This window comes from Plectropomus leopardus, chromosome 9 (assembly GCF_026936395.1).
Source record: "Plectropomus leopardus strain MGB_pleo_1.0 chromosome 9, ASM2693639v1, whole genome shotgun sequence".
NCBI lineage: Eukaryota > Metazoa > Chordata > Actinopteri > Perciformes > Serranidae > Plectropomus > Plectropomus leopardus.
This window is the reverse complement of record NC_142184.1, coordinates 20,385,988-20,401,165: the sequence shown is the minus strand read 5'-3', so window position 1 is coordinate 20,401,165 and position 15,178 is coordinate 20,385,988. Positions and strand designations below refer to the sequence as shown.

Sequence of the window (15,178 nt, the reverse complement as noted above, 5' to 3'; positions counted from 1 at the left end):
GTTGTCTGGCAGATTTTCATTTTTCACAAATTTCACAGAGGTGATATAATTGCGTAGGTAGCTCCTCATATGCATAAATTAACAGCCAAATACTGTTACATCTGGGCTGTGACTGTGAATTTTGTCAGTGTGGCAGGCATTCAACCAGGCTTTGTTCTTTTCTGTGAAATACGCAAAGTAGCGATTGAACTGGTGAATTCATCAGCGCCTGCAGTAACTCTGCTTGCCAAGTTTCTAATGTGTATTTTTGAGTGCATGTGTGTGTCTTTTCCAGGGAGAGCAGCAACATCTCCTCCCTTCTGGCGGATCCCAGAGTGAACCTGCTCACCAACGGGGTGCTTGAGATCTCTAATGTCACCCATGAAGACGAGGGCCTCTACACCTGCTCTGTGCACAACTCCAACTTGTCTGTCAGTGCCGAGCTGGAAGTGCTCAGTGAGTTCTCTTTCTCACACACACACACACACACACACACACACACACACACACACACACACACACACACAAACACACAATTATTGATTCAAAACTGTGCTCTGAAGCAAATTGTGAAGTAGTGGGCAAAAAAGGCATGGATGCATTGCTAAATAGGCCTACCAGGCACAGGCTAAGGGGCCCAAAGTGGGAGGCCCTCCTGGCCTTAACCTGCAAGATTTCTCAAAATGACTTCAAGAGAAACACAAATAATTACAAAGAGATGCTAAATAGCTGCAAAGAGACTCAAAGCAACTACAACCAGACTCAAAATGACAACAAAGAGACACAAAATGACTACAAAGAGATGTAAATCAACTACAAACACATAAAAGCAACTACAAACATACATAAAATGACTACAAAGAGACACACAGCAACTACACACAGGCACAAACTGACCACAAATACACAAATGACTTCAATAATCCATAAAGAGACTTGAACTGACCACAAAAAGGGGCAACAAACAACCATAGACAAATACTACAAAGAGTCACAAAAACACAGAGAGATGTGCATTGACTACGACAAGACGATAACAACAACGAGAGGCTTAACAGGTATAAAGTCTATGTGGTATGTGCCTATGTCGGAGAGGTGGTAGGGCCTTTTGGATGTCTGTGCTCAGAGGTCTGTTTTCTTATAATCAGCCCATGTGAAAAGTGTTTGTTTTTTTAAAAGTAACTGTTATATTTCCACACTGACAAAACCGTAATGGCCTTGTTCTGTCATGCTTTTACTGAATCGATTTGATCTTTTTCTTTGGTGTCATGGTTTGGAAACATATCTTTAAAGAACAGACACTCTGAGTCAAATTGTTTGACGGTTTAGTAAGCTGATTGGTGAGTCACAGCTTAACACAGTATCCCTGTACGCCAGACAGTTACACAGGGATAACCGTCTTTTAAAGGACAACTCCCACCCTTCGCACAGGGAATTCCAGCTCCCTCCTTCTGTACGGAGCTATAGAAGTAACCTTTATTTATTTATTTTTTAATGATTATTGGACCCTGAGTACTTTTATCATATCTGTCTATTATCTACTTTGCCTGATACACACACGCGCACACACACACACACACACACACACACACACACACACACACACACACACACACACACACACACACACACACACACACACTGTGGCCCTTGGCAGCTGATGTCACTCGTACCTCATGCAGCTTGAGTCAGCATTGTGTGTCTGCTTGCTTTCTCCTTCAGACAGGACAGTCATCGTGTCACCTCCACAGGCTCTAAAGGTTCTGCGTGGAGACTCAGCAATCTTCACTTGTCTCGCTGTTGTCGACCCCAAACTCAGTCCTCCACAGATTCAGTGGAGAAAGAACGGCAATAAGATCACTGATTCCCACAGTGACGAAAAGTAAGACAAAATTCTTCACATGAGAGATAACAATAATGAGGATGATGTTAGAATGTACAGAGAGGATGTGTTTTTTTTAATCTATTTGTTTGTTTAGTTGTTTTAAGCTTAATTAGGAAGAGGAGATATAAATTAGCTACTGCTAGATACCCAGTCTACATTACGTTTCTGTTTACCATGTAATAATTAGGGATGCACCGATGCAATTATGGGCTGATGGCCGATACCAACGTTAGTTTTGTTTTCTTGTTATTTATTCCCCCTTCTGTGCCGGAAATCCACAGAAATCTTTATTATTGAAAAAAATAACCAAACTGTTTTAAAGTAATTCAGCTATCATTACACTATCTTTGAATGAGCACGAATTTGATCATACAGATTCCTGAAACAATTTTATTTGGATATAACCTTTCATGTGAAAAACAGAATTAAAGAGATAACTTATATCATGATTCCCTCACTGATATCTATTTTTTATTACTGTGTATACATCAACATTTTTTTCATTACTTGCAATTTGTGGGACAATTTCTTGCCAAATTGGTCATTGCCTTTTTGCCTACTGTTTCTGAAAGAAATCAATCCTGCACACGAAAACTGATGTCTAACCAGGTTTTAAAGGGTTAAACTAAACATATCAACTCATAAGCTGTGGGAAAGTCAGGCATTAGTAGTGTACAGCGTATATGGATGAGTAAAGTAAAGGACATATGAAGGGCATCCTGGCAGTTCATCATAGAGTAAGAAACGTACAGGATGTCAGACAATTTATATCTATAGGCCCTTCCTCAACCCTGATGGACCTCTTGGCTCTGCTGGAAGATAAATGGAAAGACTTATGCTGTCCACACTACACGCGACACAACAGGCTACAATTTATTTTCAATGGAAGCCAGTGACATGAAGTGACAAACTGACCCGACTCAGGTTGCTCTTGTCGTTGAGCTGGCCTCAACTTTCTCAGTGCTCCAATGATGCAGATAAGCATCAGCCAATCCTTTGTTTGTGTTTCTAGCTGTTATTTAGCTTAATTAGCTGATGCTATGCTAGCTTTATGAGTACATAAGGATGCAATGGGCCAGTGAAATGTTATAGTAGGGCCTAGACGCTGATTAAAGGCATAGATATTTTTATGGCCAAATACAAACTCAAGTTGCCATTCGGTCTGAGGTGCTTTGTAGCAGACACACACCTATGACGATGTACCTGCGTTAACAAGCTCTTAAACAGCAACACAGTGTTATATTAGTTGGTCATGTTGTAGTGTGAACACAGCATTAGAGGTAATGAGAGGCTGTCACAGTTCCAAACACATTTTCTGTTGTACACAAGCGTTGGGATGCCATTACTCTCGAGTCCCCTTTTTCAACCTGCGCAAAATTGATATGACACAGCCGGGAACCACTGGCCACTGACATCAGTGTGTGTCATCTTATATGCCATTAGGCTGCGGTCAACAAGGCAAATATTGGCACATACAGATGTTCAGCTGATTATTTGGTGCATCCCTGGTAACACTGTTTATCTGTATTGTTCCTTTTACATAAGCAAACACATAAATAGTTGACTTACCATGGTGAAAAAATGCAGGAAAAAAAAGGAGAGATAATGCTGAATAAAAGGAGGTAATCATATTAAAAATGGGGAGAAAGATGAGGATAACAATTCTGACATTGTTTCCTCAGATACACAACTGATGGACCAGACTTTAAAATAACTAACGTGGACGAGGATGATGAGGGCGTGTACACCTGTCAGGTCATGACTACACTTGAAACAACTCAAGCCAGTGGCAGCCTCACTTTGTGGGGTAAGACCACTCATCATTTACTCTGTGATGTTCAGTCATTTTAGAATATGTTTTTCCTGTCTGAAATAAGTAGACAGGCAGGAGGTAGTGATACTACTATTGTTATTGTCCCCTCAGATCGTCCCGACCCTCCTGTCCACCTCCAGATCACTGATGCTAAGCATCGTACAGTCACCCTCAGCTGGACTCCGGGAGATGACCACAACAGTGCTGTGCAAGGTATGATGCAGACAAACACACACACATACTCATTCTTCCTGATTTTCTTCACTTCAATGCTATAACTGTTTTTGAATGGATAGACATGAGATTTTGTGGTTTTAGAAAATTTCCTCTGCTGTGATCTTGACTTTATCTGTAGTTCAACCAAGTAAGGATATGCACCGACTTAGACACACACAGACAAATGCAAACATAGAACTTTTCATCTCGTCTAACTCTTATTCTCAGAGCAACAAGCCCATATCATTTATCTCCCTCTGGCGAAATGAAAGGCTGCTCCGTTTTCATTACTTGGACAGGATTATTATTTGATCTGCAGCGTCAGACTATTGTGAAGCTCAAAGCATCTCAATATGACTTTATCGCCAATGAGTGTTTATTTATGTTTCTATTGCTTCCTTATTGTTTACATCCTGTCTTTCTCTGTCACTCTCTCTCTCTCTGCAGAGTATGTGGTTGAGTTTGAGAACCAAGCTGCAAAGGAGAGGGGTTGGGAAGAGCTGAAGCGAGTAAGAGGAAACAAGGAGCATGCTAGCCTCCCTCTGTGGCCCTACATGTCCTACCGTTTCCGGGTCATTGCCATCAATGATGTAGGAATGAGTGGCCCCAGCAAGCCATCTGAAATCCACAACACACCTGCTGAAGGTCAGAGCCAGCGTTTTAGGGAAGCATGGAAACACAAGGAAAAACATAATAGAACAAATGCCTGGTCACCTGTGCTCTCATAAAAATATTATACTGATGGAAATACATACCAGCTCATTAAGAGGACCATTAATCATCAAATGACTTCACAAGTTCCATTTTTTCCCAGTATTGCCACAATTTATCAACCCGCAGATTTAGCAAAAAAGTCATTCTCTCCATACTTTGAACAACTGTCACGATATCTATCCAGTCAGTCTTTGTTGAAGATTCAGTCTGTAACCATTTTCCTGTTACAGCTTTTTTGCTGGCAGCTAATAATGGACTACGTTAGATTCATGATAAAAGGATACTGAAGAAGAAGAAGAGGGGGTTCAGAGAATTAAGTTGAGAATGCCCAATCAAAAGTTGGAATAGGATGGAGTGCCGGACTCCATGCATTTAAAAAAGAGGGAAAAACAACTTATGTTCTGTAGTGGAGGTATTTTTGCAGAAAGTGAAGAGATTAGTGCTACTTCAACTCTCCAAGGAGCGTGTGTTTCTGTGTGTGTGTGTTCAGAGAGAAACCGAGTGAGGAGGGAGTAAAGTTGGACAATTTTATGCAATGTTTCTGCAGTTATTTATACTTAATCTGAATGCTGCATTGTCACCTTTTGTCCTAGCCCCAAACACCAGTGGTATTTACTAGAGCATAATTAACCTTTCCATTGCTGTATGCTGTACAGTGAATTATGTGAAAAAGAAACTGTGATATGAAATTGATTTGTCAGTCTAGTTTTTGATTTAAAATAACACGATTTTTGAAATAATAAAATAATATTAAAAAACATACAAATATTATTGTAATATGAAAACTATAATATTATAAAATTGAAGAATTTAATTTATAATCGAAGAAAATGAAATAACTAATTAGTCTGTACATTTTGGCACAAAATGTGCGTAAGTGTGCATTGGAAACCAATTGAAAAATGCATCAGTGGATTTTAAGATTAAATTTCTTCTTAAGAACAGATGGCGACTGAGGCTCAATATCTTTAGATGATATTTGTCTTGTACCAATAAATATTTCCCAATAGATTGTAGTGAATGAACGATCAGTTCTGTCATGTATATAATCTGTATTGCTTGTTTTGCCTCCTGCCAATATGATTAAATAGCATGACAGCTTCAAAATATGGTATAGAAATGTTCTACCACATTTACTCTAACATAGACCCCTTCCCCATCATCTGTCTGTACACCCCCCCTTCTCTCACAGTCCCAGACAATAACCCTGAGGGTGTTAGGAGTGAGTCCAAAGAGCCAAACACCTTGGTCATCACCTGGCAGGTACATCTGTTACCTGAATATATTACTTTTCTGAAGCAGCATCAAACACATTTTTCTAAAGGGCTTGTGCATTATTGGTTGCTGTCACTGCAGGAAATGAACACACGTAACTTCAATGGACCTGACTTCAAGTACCGGGTTCTGTGGCGGCGAGTGGTGGGCAGCGGGCCCAGCTGGCACACCAACTACACAACCACACCATCACTCACAGTCAATAACATCGGCAACTTTTCTGCCTTTGAAATCAAAGTTCAGGCTGTCAATGAGAGAGGAGAGGGACCTGAGCCAGACCCCATCATTGGCTACTCTGGAGAAGATGGTAAAATATAATTCAGAAATGTGTTGCTAAGCAGTTTTTCAGCAACTTTTCTTTAACTGGGAGTATTTCTACTTGGTATTCTGTCTCATACATCACTGTCTGCCATTGTCTCTCAGTTCCACTGGAGGCTCCAATGGATGTGGGTGTTGTACTGATAAACAGCACCACCATCAGAGTGAACTGGGCAGCAGTAGACAAAGAGAAGGTCAGAGGACACCTGCTCGGATACAAGGTACTGATCCTGTTTCCGCTCTGTTGTTTGGCCTAACATATTCAACCCCTTTCCTCATGAATAATGCATGCTTTTGGTTTACAGCGGTGGCAGCCAGATCTTAGCTTGGCAAGAGCTTCAGAGTTCTCTTTAGTTTCAAGGTTGTGACAAGTAGAGGCTTTTTTATTTTTTTATTTTAGATAATCTCCCCTTGAGAATGCATAACACTTTAGTCACACTGCTTCTCTTTCTCTCTTTTGAGCCAATGATGCATCCTCCATTTAACATTCTAGCCATACTTTAATCTTTTCAAAATGCTTTTAGAAAGTGGAGTTTTAAACATATACTATGCAGGGTAGACAATGTATAGACTCACACAGAAGTAATCCCTTTCAATTATGATTTATGACCTGCAGATTGCAGTGTATTTTCCTGCAGAGACTTTGCCCTCTGCCTGTATTTTCTGTGTTCGGGACATTTGTGGGCGTTGCCAGACAGTAAACAGCAGACATCCAAGAGACAGAGCTGCTGAAAAAAAAAACTGCAAATATAGTGAGGCAAAAAGCCAAATGAGAATGAGTCTGGGGCTGGCTTTTAGTTTAATTTTTTTTGCTTACAACTGTGTTTACAAGCAGTAACTCACGTTGTGCATTGTGTGCATGTAATACCATAAGAAAATGCCTCTTGATGTGAAATAAATTAGTTCTAAAAAAAATGAATGTAGCTCAGAAGATAACCCATGATTTCCTTTGTGGATCCAGGTGTACTTGACCAGAACTGGCTCCAGGGGCCACCACCAAGGCCGGAGGTCCAAGGAGCCAGAGAGCACTATGGTGGTGGCGACTGGAGCCAGCGAGGAGAAGAAGGTGATCAGTGGTCTCAGACCATACTCTCACTATGACCTGGCAGTCATGGTATTCAACAGCAAGGGAGAGGGACCCCCCTCTGAGACGCTGTCCTTCAACACTCAAGAGGGAGGTAAGAATGTCAAGTAGAGGAAAAATCAGGGGTTGGAGAGTGAAGGGCGACAAGCCAGGATATTTAAAAAGCAGCTACTTGCAGTTAGCAGCTAACTTAAATTATGAGAACTATGGCCCGCAAATTGGAGAGACACTGAAGTTCGGGAGCTCCTTACCCTCTGAGCAGAGGGCGAGGTCAGCCACACTATATCAAGGACGGTAAATGATTGTTGTTAACATGTTATGCCAATGTTATTGTTTAGATAGCACTGCGGACGCACACATTATATGTCACACGAGAGGCCGACGATGTTATGTTAAAGGTCACCCCTATCTCGCCTGTTTTGCTTCTGCAATGCCAGCATGCTATCTGAAATCACAGACGGGGCCACATGATGCCATCGTTGTTTTGTTTTGTGGTAAAATGCAAAGGCAGTGCAAAAAAAAAAAAAGACTTTGCAGCGGCCCTAAAGGGTGATCTCTGTTAAACAGCTTAGGATAAAGTGGGTGAAACTGTTTAATTACAGACAGGGAGAGACAAAGATGGAGAAAGACGGGAGGAAGGGAGGGCTGGATAGTGGAGGAAATGACACCGATAGCTAGATATTGAGTGGGTAGAGAGGAGCAAAGAGAAGGAGGGTGAAATTGATGCAGGGATATTAAGCAAGCAGCTGTTGGGTGAAAATGGGTGACAGTAGATCAAAATAATTTAGTTATTCCTTTTAAGCCAAGTGCATTTAATCAGCCTTGTTTGTGTTGCTGCTAGTTCCTGGTCCTCCCACGTCCCTGATGCTGGACAGCCCATCAGAGACAGAAATGACCCTGCACTGGACACCTCCTGGACAGCCCAATGGAATCCTCACTGGATATCTCCTGCAGTACCAACAGAGTGAGCGTCATTTACACAAAATAACCAACATCAGGCACATAAATTCTTCTGTTTAATATTACTGCTTCTATGACCAATTCAAAGACATCAGTACATCAATAGTATGTATGACACCAAACAATACGTTTACAGGTAAATCAATAACACGAGATAAATGTCGAAGCATATTCTCCTAATGATGCTCATCAGTCAGTCAATGTGTCACCCATAATGATGTGTTGAAGATCACATTGTGATTGAATGTTTTTTCTGCTGTGCTGCGGTCAGTTGTGGAGAGTGATGACAGCCCCATGCAGGTAGAGACAATAGACCCCACAGTCACCCACCTCACCCTGAGTGGCTTGGACCGCCACAGCCCCTACCGTTTTTTCCTGAGGGGGCGCACTGCTGCAGGGGACGGAGAGCCCATCATGAGGGACGGCTCCACCACGCTGGATGGAGGTACAAATCCAATTTACCGAGGTCTTCACCATCATACATCTGAGAAAAACAGGACCAGATTGTTGTAGATCGAGAGCTTGATTTCCTTGTCTGAATGTTTTGCAGTGCCCCCTGCCAACATTAGCCTAACCGTGGGGGAAAACTCAGTTGACCTCAGCTGGGTGACCAAGAAGAGACACAGGAATGTTAGCTTCCAGATCCACTACCTCAAAAAAAATGGTATGGTATCTACGCTAATGAATGCATGAGGAAAACCTCGTTATTTCCAACCTCTTAAAACCATTAGTCCATTTTGGGAATAGTTTCACAAACGATAAAAAAGAAATCAAGGTTTATTTCATGTCTCGGCAGATGGCAGTAATTGGAAGACAACGGAGGAGGTGAACTCCTCTCAGTCTTTCTACCGCCTCCAGGGCCTTACTCCTGGCTCTCATTATCGTCTACGCTTCACCTACAGCAACACCACCTTCTTGGAGACTGACATCGAGACAGAAGGAACAGGTACTGTGAGCACTCTGGTTCCATTCATCCTCTTTCTTTCATCTTCTCTGCTCTCTCCTCTGGGCTTCCCACATCTAAATATAAAGCCTGATCCTACAGAGAATGTCTTGTGGTTCTCTCTGCTGCCTGTGAAGTGCTTTCAGAGACTCATGTGAAAAGAGAGCTTGGTTAGCTGTATGAAATGATCCATTACGTCTGTTTGTTTGGGAGTATTGTGTTGTATTCTTATTGTATTCTTTGGTTCCCCTGTGCACTGCCACCATGTCAGCATGCATAATGCTCTGTCGCTTTCACTCTAGATTCTTCTCTCTCTTTTATCTTGTTTCTCTTACCTTTTTCATCCTTTCCACTTCTCTTGTTCTTCATCCAGTTAACCCATTACAAAAAAAACTCCCTTTTCTTTCCGACTTCCTCTGCTTTTCCCTCTGAAGGAGTGACAGAGGTGCAACCGAGCTTTGCAACGCAGGGCTGGTTCATTGGAGTGGTGAGCGCCATCGTGCTGCTGCTGCTGACACTGCTCATCCTCTGCTTCATCAAGAGAAGTAAAGGGGGAAAATACTCAGGCAAGTACAGTCCAACATGATGACTGTAAGGTTCCATCACAATGTTGAACTGTTACAAAGAAAATGGTTTGCAACAGCGGCGATAGACGTTGCCGGAGGCAATGTGTTTTCGGGTTGTGCACGTCCTACTCACATGAACGGGATATCTCAAGACTGCCTTGTGGGATTTTCTTTAGATTTGGAACAATCACTTGGACTCCACCATGAACTGATTAGAATTTGTTGGTCAAAGGTCAACGGTACTGTGACCTTGCATCCTTCTCATTATCGTGAACGCGATATTGCAAGATGGCCTTGAGGGTATCTTCTCAAGTTTGGCACAAATGTCCAATTGGATTCAGGAAAGAACTTAGTGGAATTTGATGGTCAGTGGTCAAAGGTCAAGGTCACTGTGACTTCACAAAACATGCCATATCTCAAGAATTCATAAACTAATTTTGACAAAATTTCACACAGATTTTATAATGGGATGAATCGATGAAGTTATGACATTATATCTCCAAAAGATCAAAAGTCAACTTCACTTTGATGTCATAATATTCTGCAAAAATACTTTTCTGGCCATTATCCAATGTCATACTAACTCAGAAACAGAAGGGAAGCCATTTGGTCAGATAATGCATTGGTTGACTTTAATCTTGAGTAATCACCTTGAAACTGTGCTGATTGCACAGGTGTTTTAGAATATGTAGCTTCTTTGCAGCAACATCCATACTGGAAGCATTGTTAACTAATGGCTACACATGAGTCTGGACAGACATGGATATAAACTGTAACTGCAACTTGACTGGTTCATGGAGACATTCAACAGTAGGGCGATAGTTCTTGCTTGAAGAATATACCTAATACAGTCTGTCCTGGCGCCTGTTTGTCAGACAACTGCTGTGTCACCCTCTACATGAGCTTTTTTTGGTTGAGACGGACAGTCTGGAGCCATAAAGCTGTCTTATAATGAAAATGACACTGCGGTAGAAGACGAAGCCTTGCAGTTACAGGAATGCACCACAGTAAACAAGATTATTCTTACTGGAAAGAAGACATTGAAATAAAATTGCACTGTGTTTATAATTCTCTCCAAACAGCTCCCTGTGTGATCCAACTCCACATAATTGACCAGTTCTCACTTGGCCAACCCTCTCCCTCACAGCCTCCACATCAAACACATACTGAAACAAACCTTTAAGCCTGCACTTCCTCACTGTGACAGTAAGAGGCTCTGCCCTGAGAGGAACTGTGAAATAATAATCACAAACCACAAGAGTAACTGTAACCTGCAGGCCACTATCTGAGTGGTCAGAGGAAAGCAGCAGCCTTTCATCCCTCTCCACACGAGAGGAGAAACAAGTGGCTGGCTCCTTTTAAAGTAGTCTTAATTGTCTGTGCTAAAAGCAAGGACTAATTGAATAATAAATCCAACCATAACCCACTGGCATTATACTTCTGAACAATTAATTATTTAAATTCTTTAGGATTTCAACAGTAATTTTCAGAGTGGTATCCATTACACTCAAAGTCGGATGAGAAATTAATTCAACATCAAACTCTAAACCACATAAACAAACAGATTCTGTCTACAGATAGTCACAATCTTTTCTCTCCACAGACACAGACGTCTCTTTTTCACTCGGTGTTATCTTGTTGTGTGACAGAATGTCATTATCGATGTCTGAGACAGTGGCTTAGAGAGAAACATGGTTGAGATCGTACTGATAATAAAATCCAATAATCTCCTTTGCAGTGAAAGATAAAGAAGAGGGTCCGATGGACTCGGAGGCACGGCCCATGAAAGATGAGACTTTTGGAGAGTACAGGTTTGTCATCTGAATGCACATTGTCTCCTTGGGTGTTAGATTATGTTTCTATACTGCAGATCATTAAATTTTTACTCCTGGCACAGCCCTGATTCCCTCAGCACTGTTTGCTTTTCCTAACCCTTTGTGTTCCTTTCTTTGTCCCTCTTTTTTCCTAATGCTTGCCCCTGCTATGCAGATCTCTAGAAAGGTATGCTGTGATGTGATTTGCAATCCGAAACCTCTTATTTACTATCCCATGCCAATGTCTTACTTATCTGCTGACTTTCCTGTGATATATGTATTTGGTATAATCATAAAGTAGTGTGTTGTAGTAGGGCTGCTTGTGTTTCCCTTATCAAGTAATCTGCTGGTTATTTTTTTCATGAATCATGTGGTCTGTAAATAATTAGAAAGCAGTGAATAATGCTCATCATGATATCATAGAGCCCTTGTTAACTTCATCAAAGGTCTTGTTTTGTTCATCCAAATGCCAGTAATACTAAGTTTGTAAGATCATGTAAGATCACGAAATTCTAGCATTTTATAAAGTTTTTCTTGTTTTTATGAAAAATTATTTTAAGAATTATGCACCGGCTATCAACTGAATGAATACTGAATGAATCGTGTACTTGTTGCAGTTTGTATATGATGTATTTTAATATTTGCATATAGTAGGCTGTTTTTTGAGGAAAAGCTTGCTGATTAAAGATGTGACCAGATCAAAGGTCCAGTATATAGGATTTAGGGGGCTATATTGGCAAAAATAGAATATACAATGATAAATGTGTTTTCTATATTGTATAATCACCTAAAAATAAGAATCATGTTTTCATTATCTTATCCTGTTGATATCAACATAGGGAACAGGTCCTCATCCAAGAGTCTATAATGTTGCACTTTTGTGTTTCTATCGAAGCCCAGAATGGAAAAACCAAACTCTGGCTTTAGATAGGGTTTTTGTATTTTCACCTCCTGATTGTCTAGATCTTAATTTATCAGAGAAATAGGTCAGCACACAGAAGCAGGTGCTTGGCTAGCGGCCTTACTGCTATGAGCTGAACAGAGAAGCACTAATTTCTGAACTGACACTGTTTTATTTAAAATTTTTAAGGTGTTGGGCTAGCCACTTCTCTGCGACAAGACGAACAGCATATGAAAAACACTGATTGGTAACATGAAACTGCTTTAGTGTTTTCACTGGTTTAAATCACCCTGTTCAAATTCAGCTCCTGGTTAAAACCTTCGAAATGGTGTACTGGTAGAAGTTTCAGCTGATTGCAATCTACAGTCTTCACTGCTAGATGCCACTGAAGCCTACAAACTGGACCTTTAATTGTTTGCATGCCTTATGATAGTGCTTGTTTTTTTTGACCTTCTCTGTGCTCTCACATACTGTAGTGACCTTGAGGAGAAGCGCACAGCCAGCCTGCCATCTCTGGGTGAGGAGAGCAAGCTGTGCAGCGAGGACAACCTTGACTTCAACGGCAGCAGTGCCATAACCACTGAGCTCAACATGGACGAGTCTCTGGTCAGCCAGTTCAGTCGGCCCAGCGAGGGCCCAGAGGTGCTGCATGGCCTGCCAGATATCTCCCCGCTCAACCCCACCACCATCTCCTCAGCCACCAATGGCATGCCCAACTCAGTCACCATCCTCGATTAACCACCAAACATCCACCGGGGGCCATCAGACCAAAACATGTCAACACATACAGTATGTGCCCATATGTACCTGTTCCCTACTGACCTGCTGATCTGTAGTTTAACGACTAATATACAATCAATGTATTGACTCTTCAGATGCCCCTGGCAGTCATCTGATCGACTGGACTGTTTTGACCAAAGGAGTGTCCAAAGTAGTGGACAATGTGATACCAGTTTGACTGACCTGATGATGTCTTTTGACCCCTCCATTTATCTGTGTAGTTTACAACATATCTTAATGACTAACATTCATTTCTCTCCCTTTCTTCTCTTTCTTTCTCTCTGCAGGCCGCTCGATAGAAAGATAAAAGACAGAATGTTGTATAGGTAGAATATCAGGGGGATTTTAGGTGTGGTCCTAGAGAGATGCAGAGTAGTGCGTTGAAAGAGGAGGATAATTATAGAGATAAGTGTGGGGAGACAGACAGCAAACACTGCTGTAAAAAGTCTTAGATATTTATCATGCCTTATGTTATTTCGCACATTTGTGCGTCTTATGCCATTCGATTGTACTTTCCAGTGACTTTTTTTTTTTTTTACATTTTTTTTAACAAATGCGTTCATTATCTGCCATTTTTTATTTATATCATCACTTTTTTCATATTGTTTTCTACTCTATTTATATAAAACTTCTCCTTGTTGACATATTCCACAGATCAAGATGTTTTCATTGAAACTAAGTGAAGCCAAGTTTCTTACTATAAATAACATTGGATGCATAAGGGGAACTTGCTGTGAACATGCTGAGTAGCATCTGGTGTATATAGCTGCATCTACATCTATCTATTTAGCCATAATACAGTATTATAGATATGTACATGCTCCTTATAAGTTCCTGTGCCTGCTGGGTCTGCATAGAGCACCAGATTGATGTCATTACTCTCTCGCCTTCCCACCAGAAGTGTAATGTCATTATTGGAAATGATATTGTAATTATAATTTTTTTTTTGTCGAGACCTATGTGTAGCTTTCTATACGTGTCCTTGTCTCTTTCTACACTGTATTAAAAAACATTGTTGTCTCTAATTAACAATCTTTTCATACCTGTCCATCTCATACTTCACAAACAATTTGAGGAGCAGTATTTATGTCTATTTACAGATCAGAGAGTGGAGTCTCTTGTGGGCAAACACTCATGTTTTATTTTCAGACAATGCAAGCTGATACTGCAGACAGGCGATAATGATTGCCAATTGATGTATAATAAAAGCAAGCAGTTGGTATTTACATCAATCACAGAGAATGTATTCTTTTCAGAGCTGGGCAGACATTGTATTTACATGCTACTGATTAAAATAAAAAATTGAGCTTACAAGGTACTGGAGAGATAAGAGTGGTTATGAGATGAACCGTTTTTTTTTTCTCCACAGAATGTAAATACGACCCCTAAAGATTGTTTTGATGAACCCAACCATGTTTGATATAAAAATGTGAAAAATGTGCAGGTTTGAAACCACTTAATTTTAAAGTGTTGCAAGTTTTCCTTCTTTGTACTATTGCTAAAAATTCCCATTTTTTGACAAATGATTTTGGAGATTTGGCTGTTATAGCAAAAAAAAAAAAAAAAATCATGGTTCAAGGGAAAAAATAAAAAGTAAAAAAAATCCACATTGTTCTGTAGATGTTTGCAAACATTTAAAATCCAAAAAACGTACATTAGTGTCATTTAGTGATAGTAGTAGTTCCATTGCAATGAAGGCTAAGATTGCATTTATGCTGATAACCATCTTGCAATGCATTGCAGCACAGTGAATATCTGTGGAGTTTTTGTCTGATGCCATTGTGAGAGGCGGAGCCGATTTGTGCATATCACAGGGAGAAACCTATATGCAACGTTGCTGCCTCAGTTCTCCCTATTCAAATAAAAGCTTGACACTGGCCAAACACCGCCTGACAGCCCCTGAGGTAAAGTGTGCGGGATGTCTAGACGG

At 40.7% G+C, this 15,178-nt stretch overlaps 1 protein-coding gene across 4 annotated transcripts in view; it reads left to right on the top strand.

Moving 5' to 3' along the window:
• The window catches only part of l1cama (L1 cell adhesion molecule, paralog a), a 62,058-nt gene extending 47,492 nt beyond the window's left edge, over positions 1-14,566 (top strand). For 3 of the 4 annotated variants that reach the window (XM_042491480.2, XM_042491482.2, XM_042491479.2), the window contains 17 exons: positions 275-435; positions 1,702-1,861; positions 3,547-3,671; positions 3,789-3,890; positions 4,341-4,538; positions 5,800-5,870; positions 5,964-6,189; positions 6,306-6,421; positions 7,162-7,378; positions 8,126-8,248; positions 8,516-8,689; positions 8,795-8,908; positions 9,041-9,190; positions 9,622-9,753; positions 11,492-11,564; positions 11,743-11,754; positions 12,945-14,566. In XM_042491480.2, coding sequence (XP_042347414.2) covers positions 275-435; positions 1,702-1,861; positions 3,547-3,671; positions 3,789-3,890; positions 4,341-4,538; positions 5,800-5,870; positions 5,964-6,189; positions 6,306-6,421; positions 7,162-7,378; positions 8,126-8,248; positions 8,516-8,689; positions 8,795-8,908; positions 9,041-9,190; positions 9,622-9,753; positions 11,492-11,564; positions 11,743-11,754; positions 12,945-13,206 — 2,416 coding nt within the window. In that variant the 3' untranslated portion in view covers positions 13,207-14,566. The remainder of the gene's footprint in view (positions 1-274; positions 436-1,701; positions 1,862-3,546; positions 3,672-3,788; positions 3,891-4,340; positions 4,539-5,799; positions 5,871-5,963; positions 6,190-6,305; positions 6,422-7,161; positions 7,379-8,125; positions 8,249-8,515; positions 8,690-8,794; positions 8,909-9,040; positions 9,191-9,621; positions 9,754-11,491; positions 11,565-11,742; positions 11,755-12,944) is intronic. The other variant, XM_042491481.2, reaches the window with a different exon arrangement.
• The last annotated feature ends 612 nt before the right edge of the window (positions 14,567-15,178 follow it).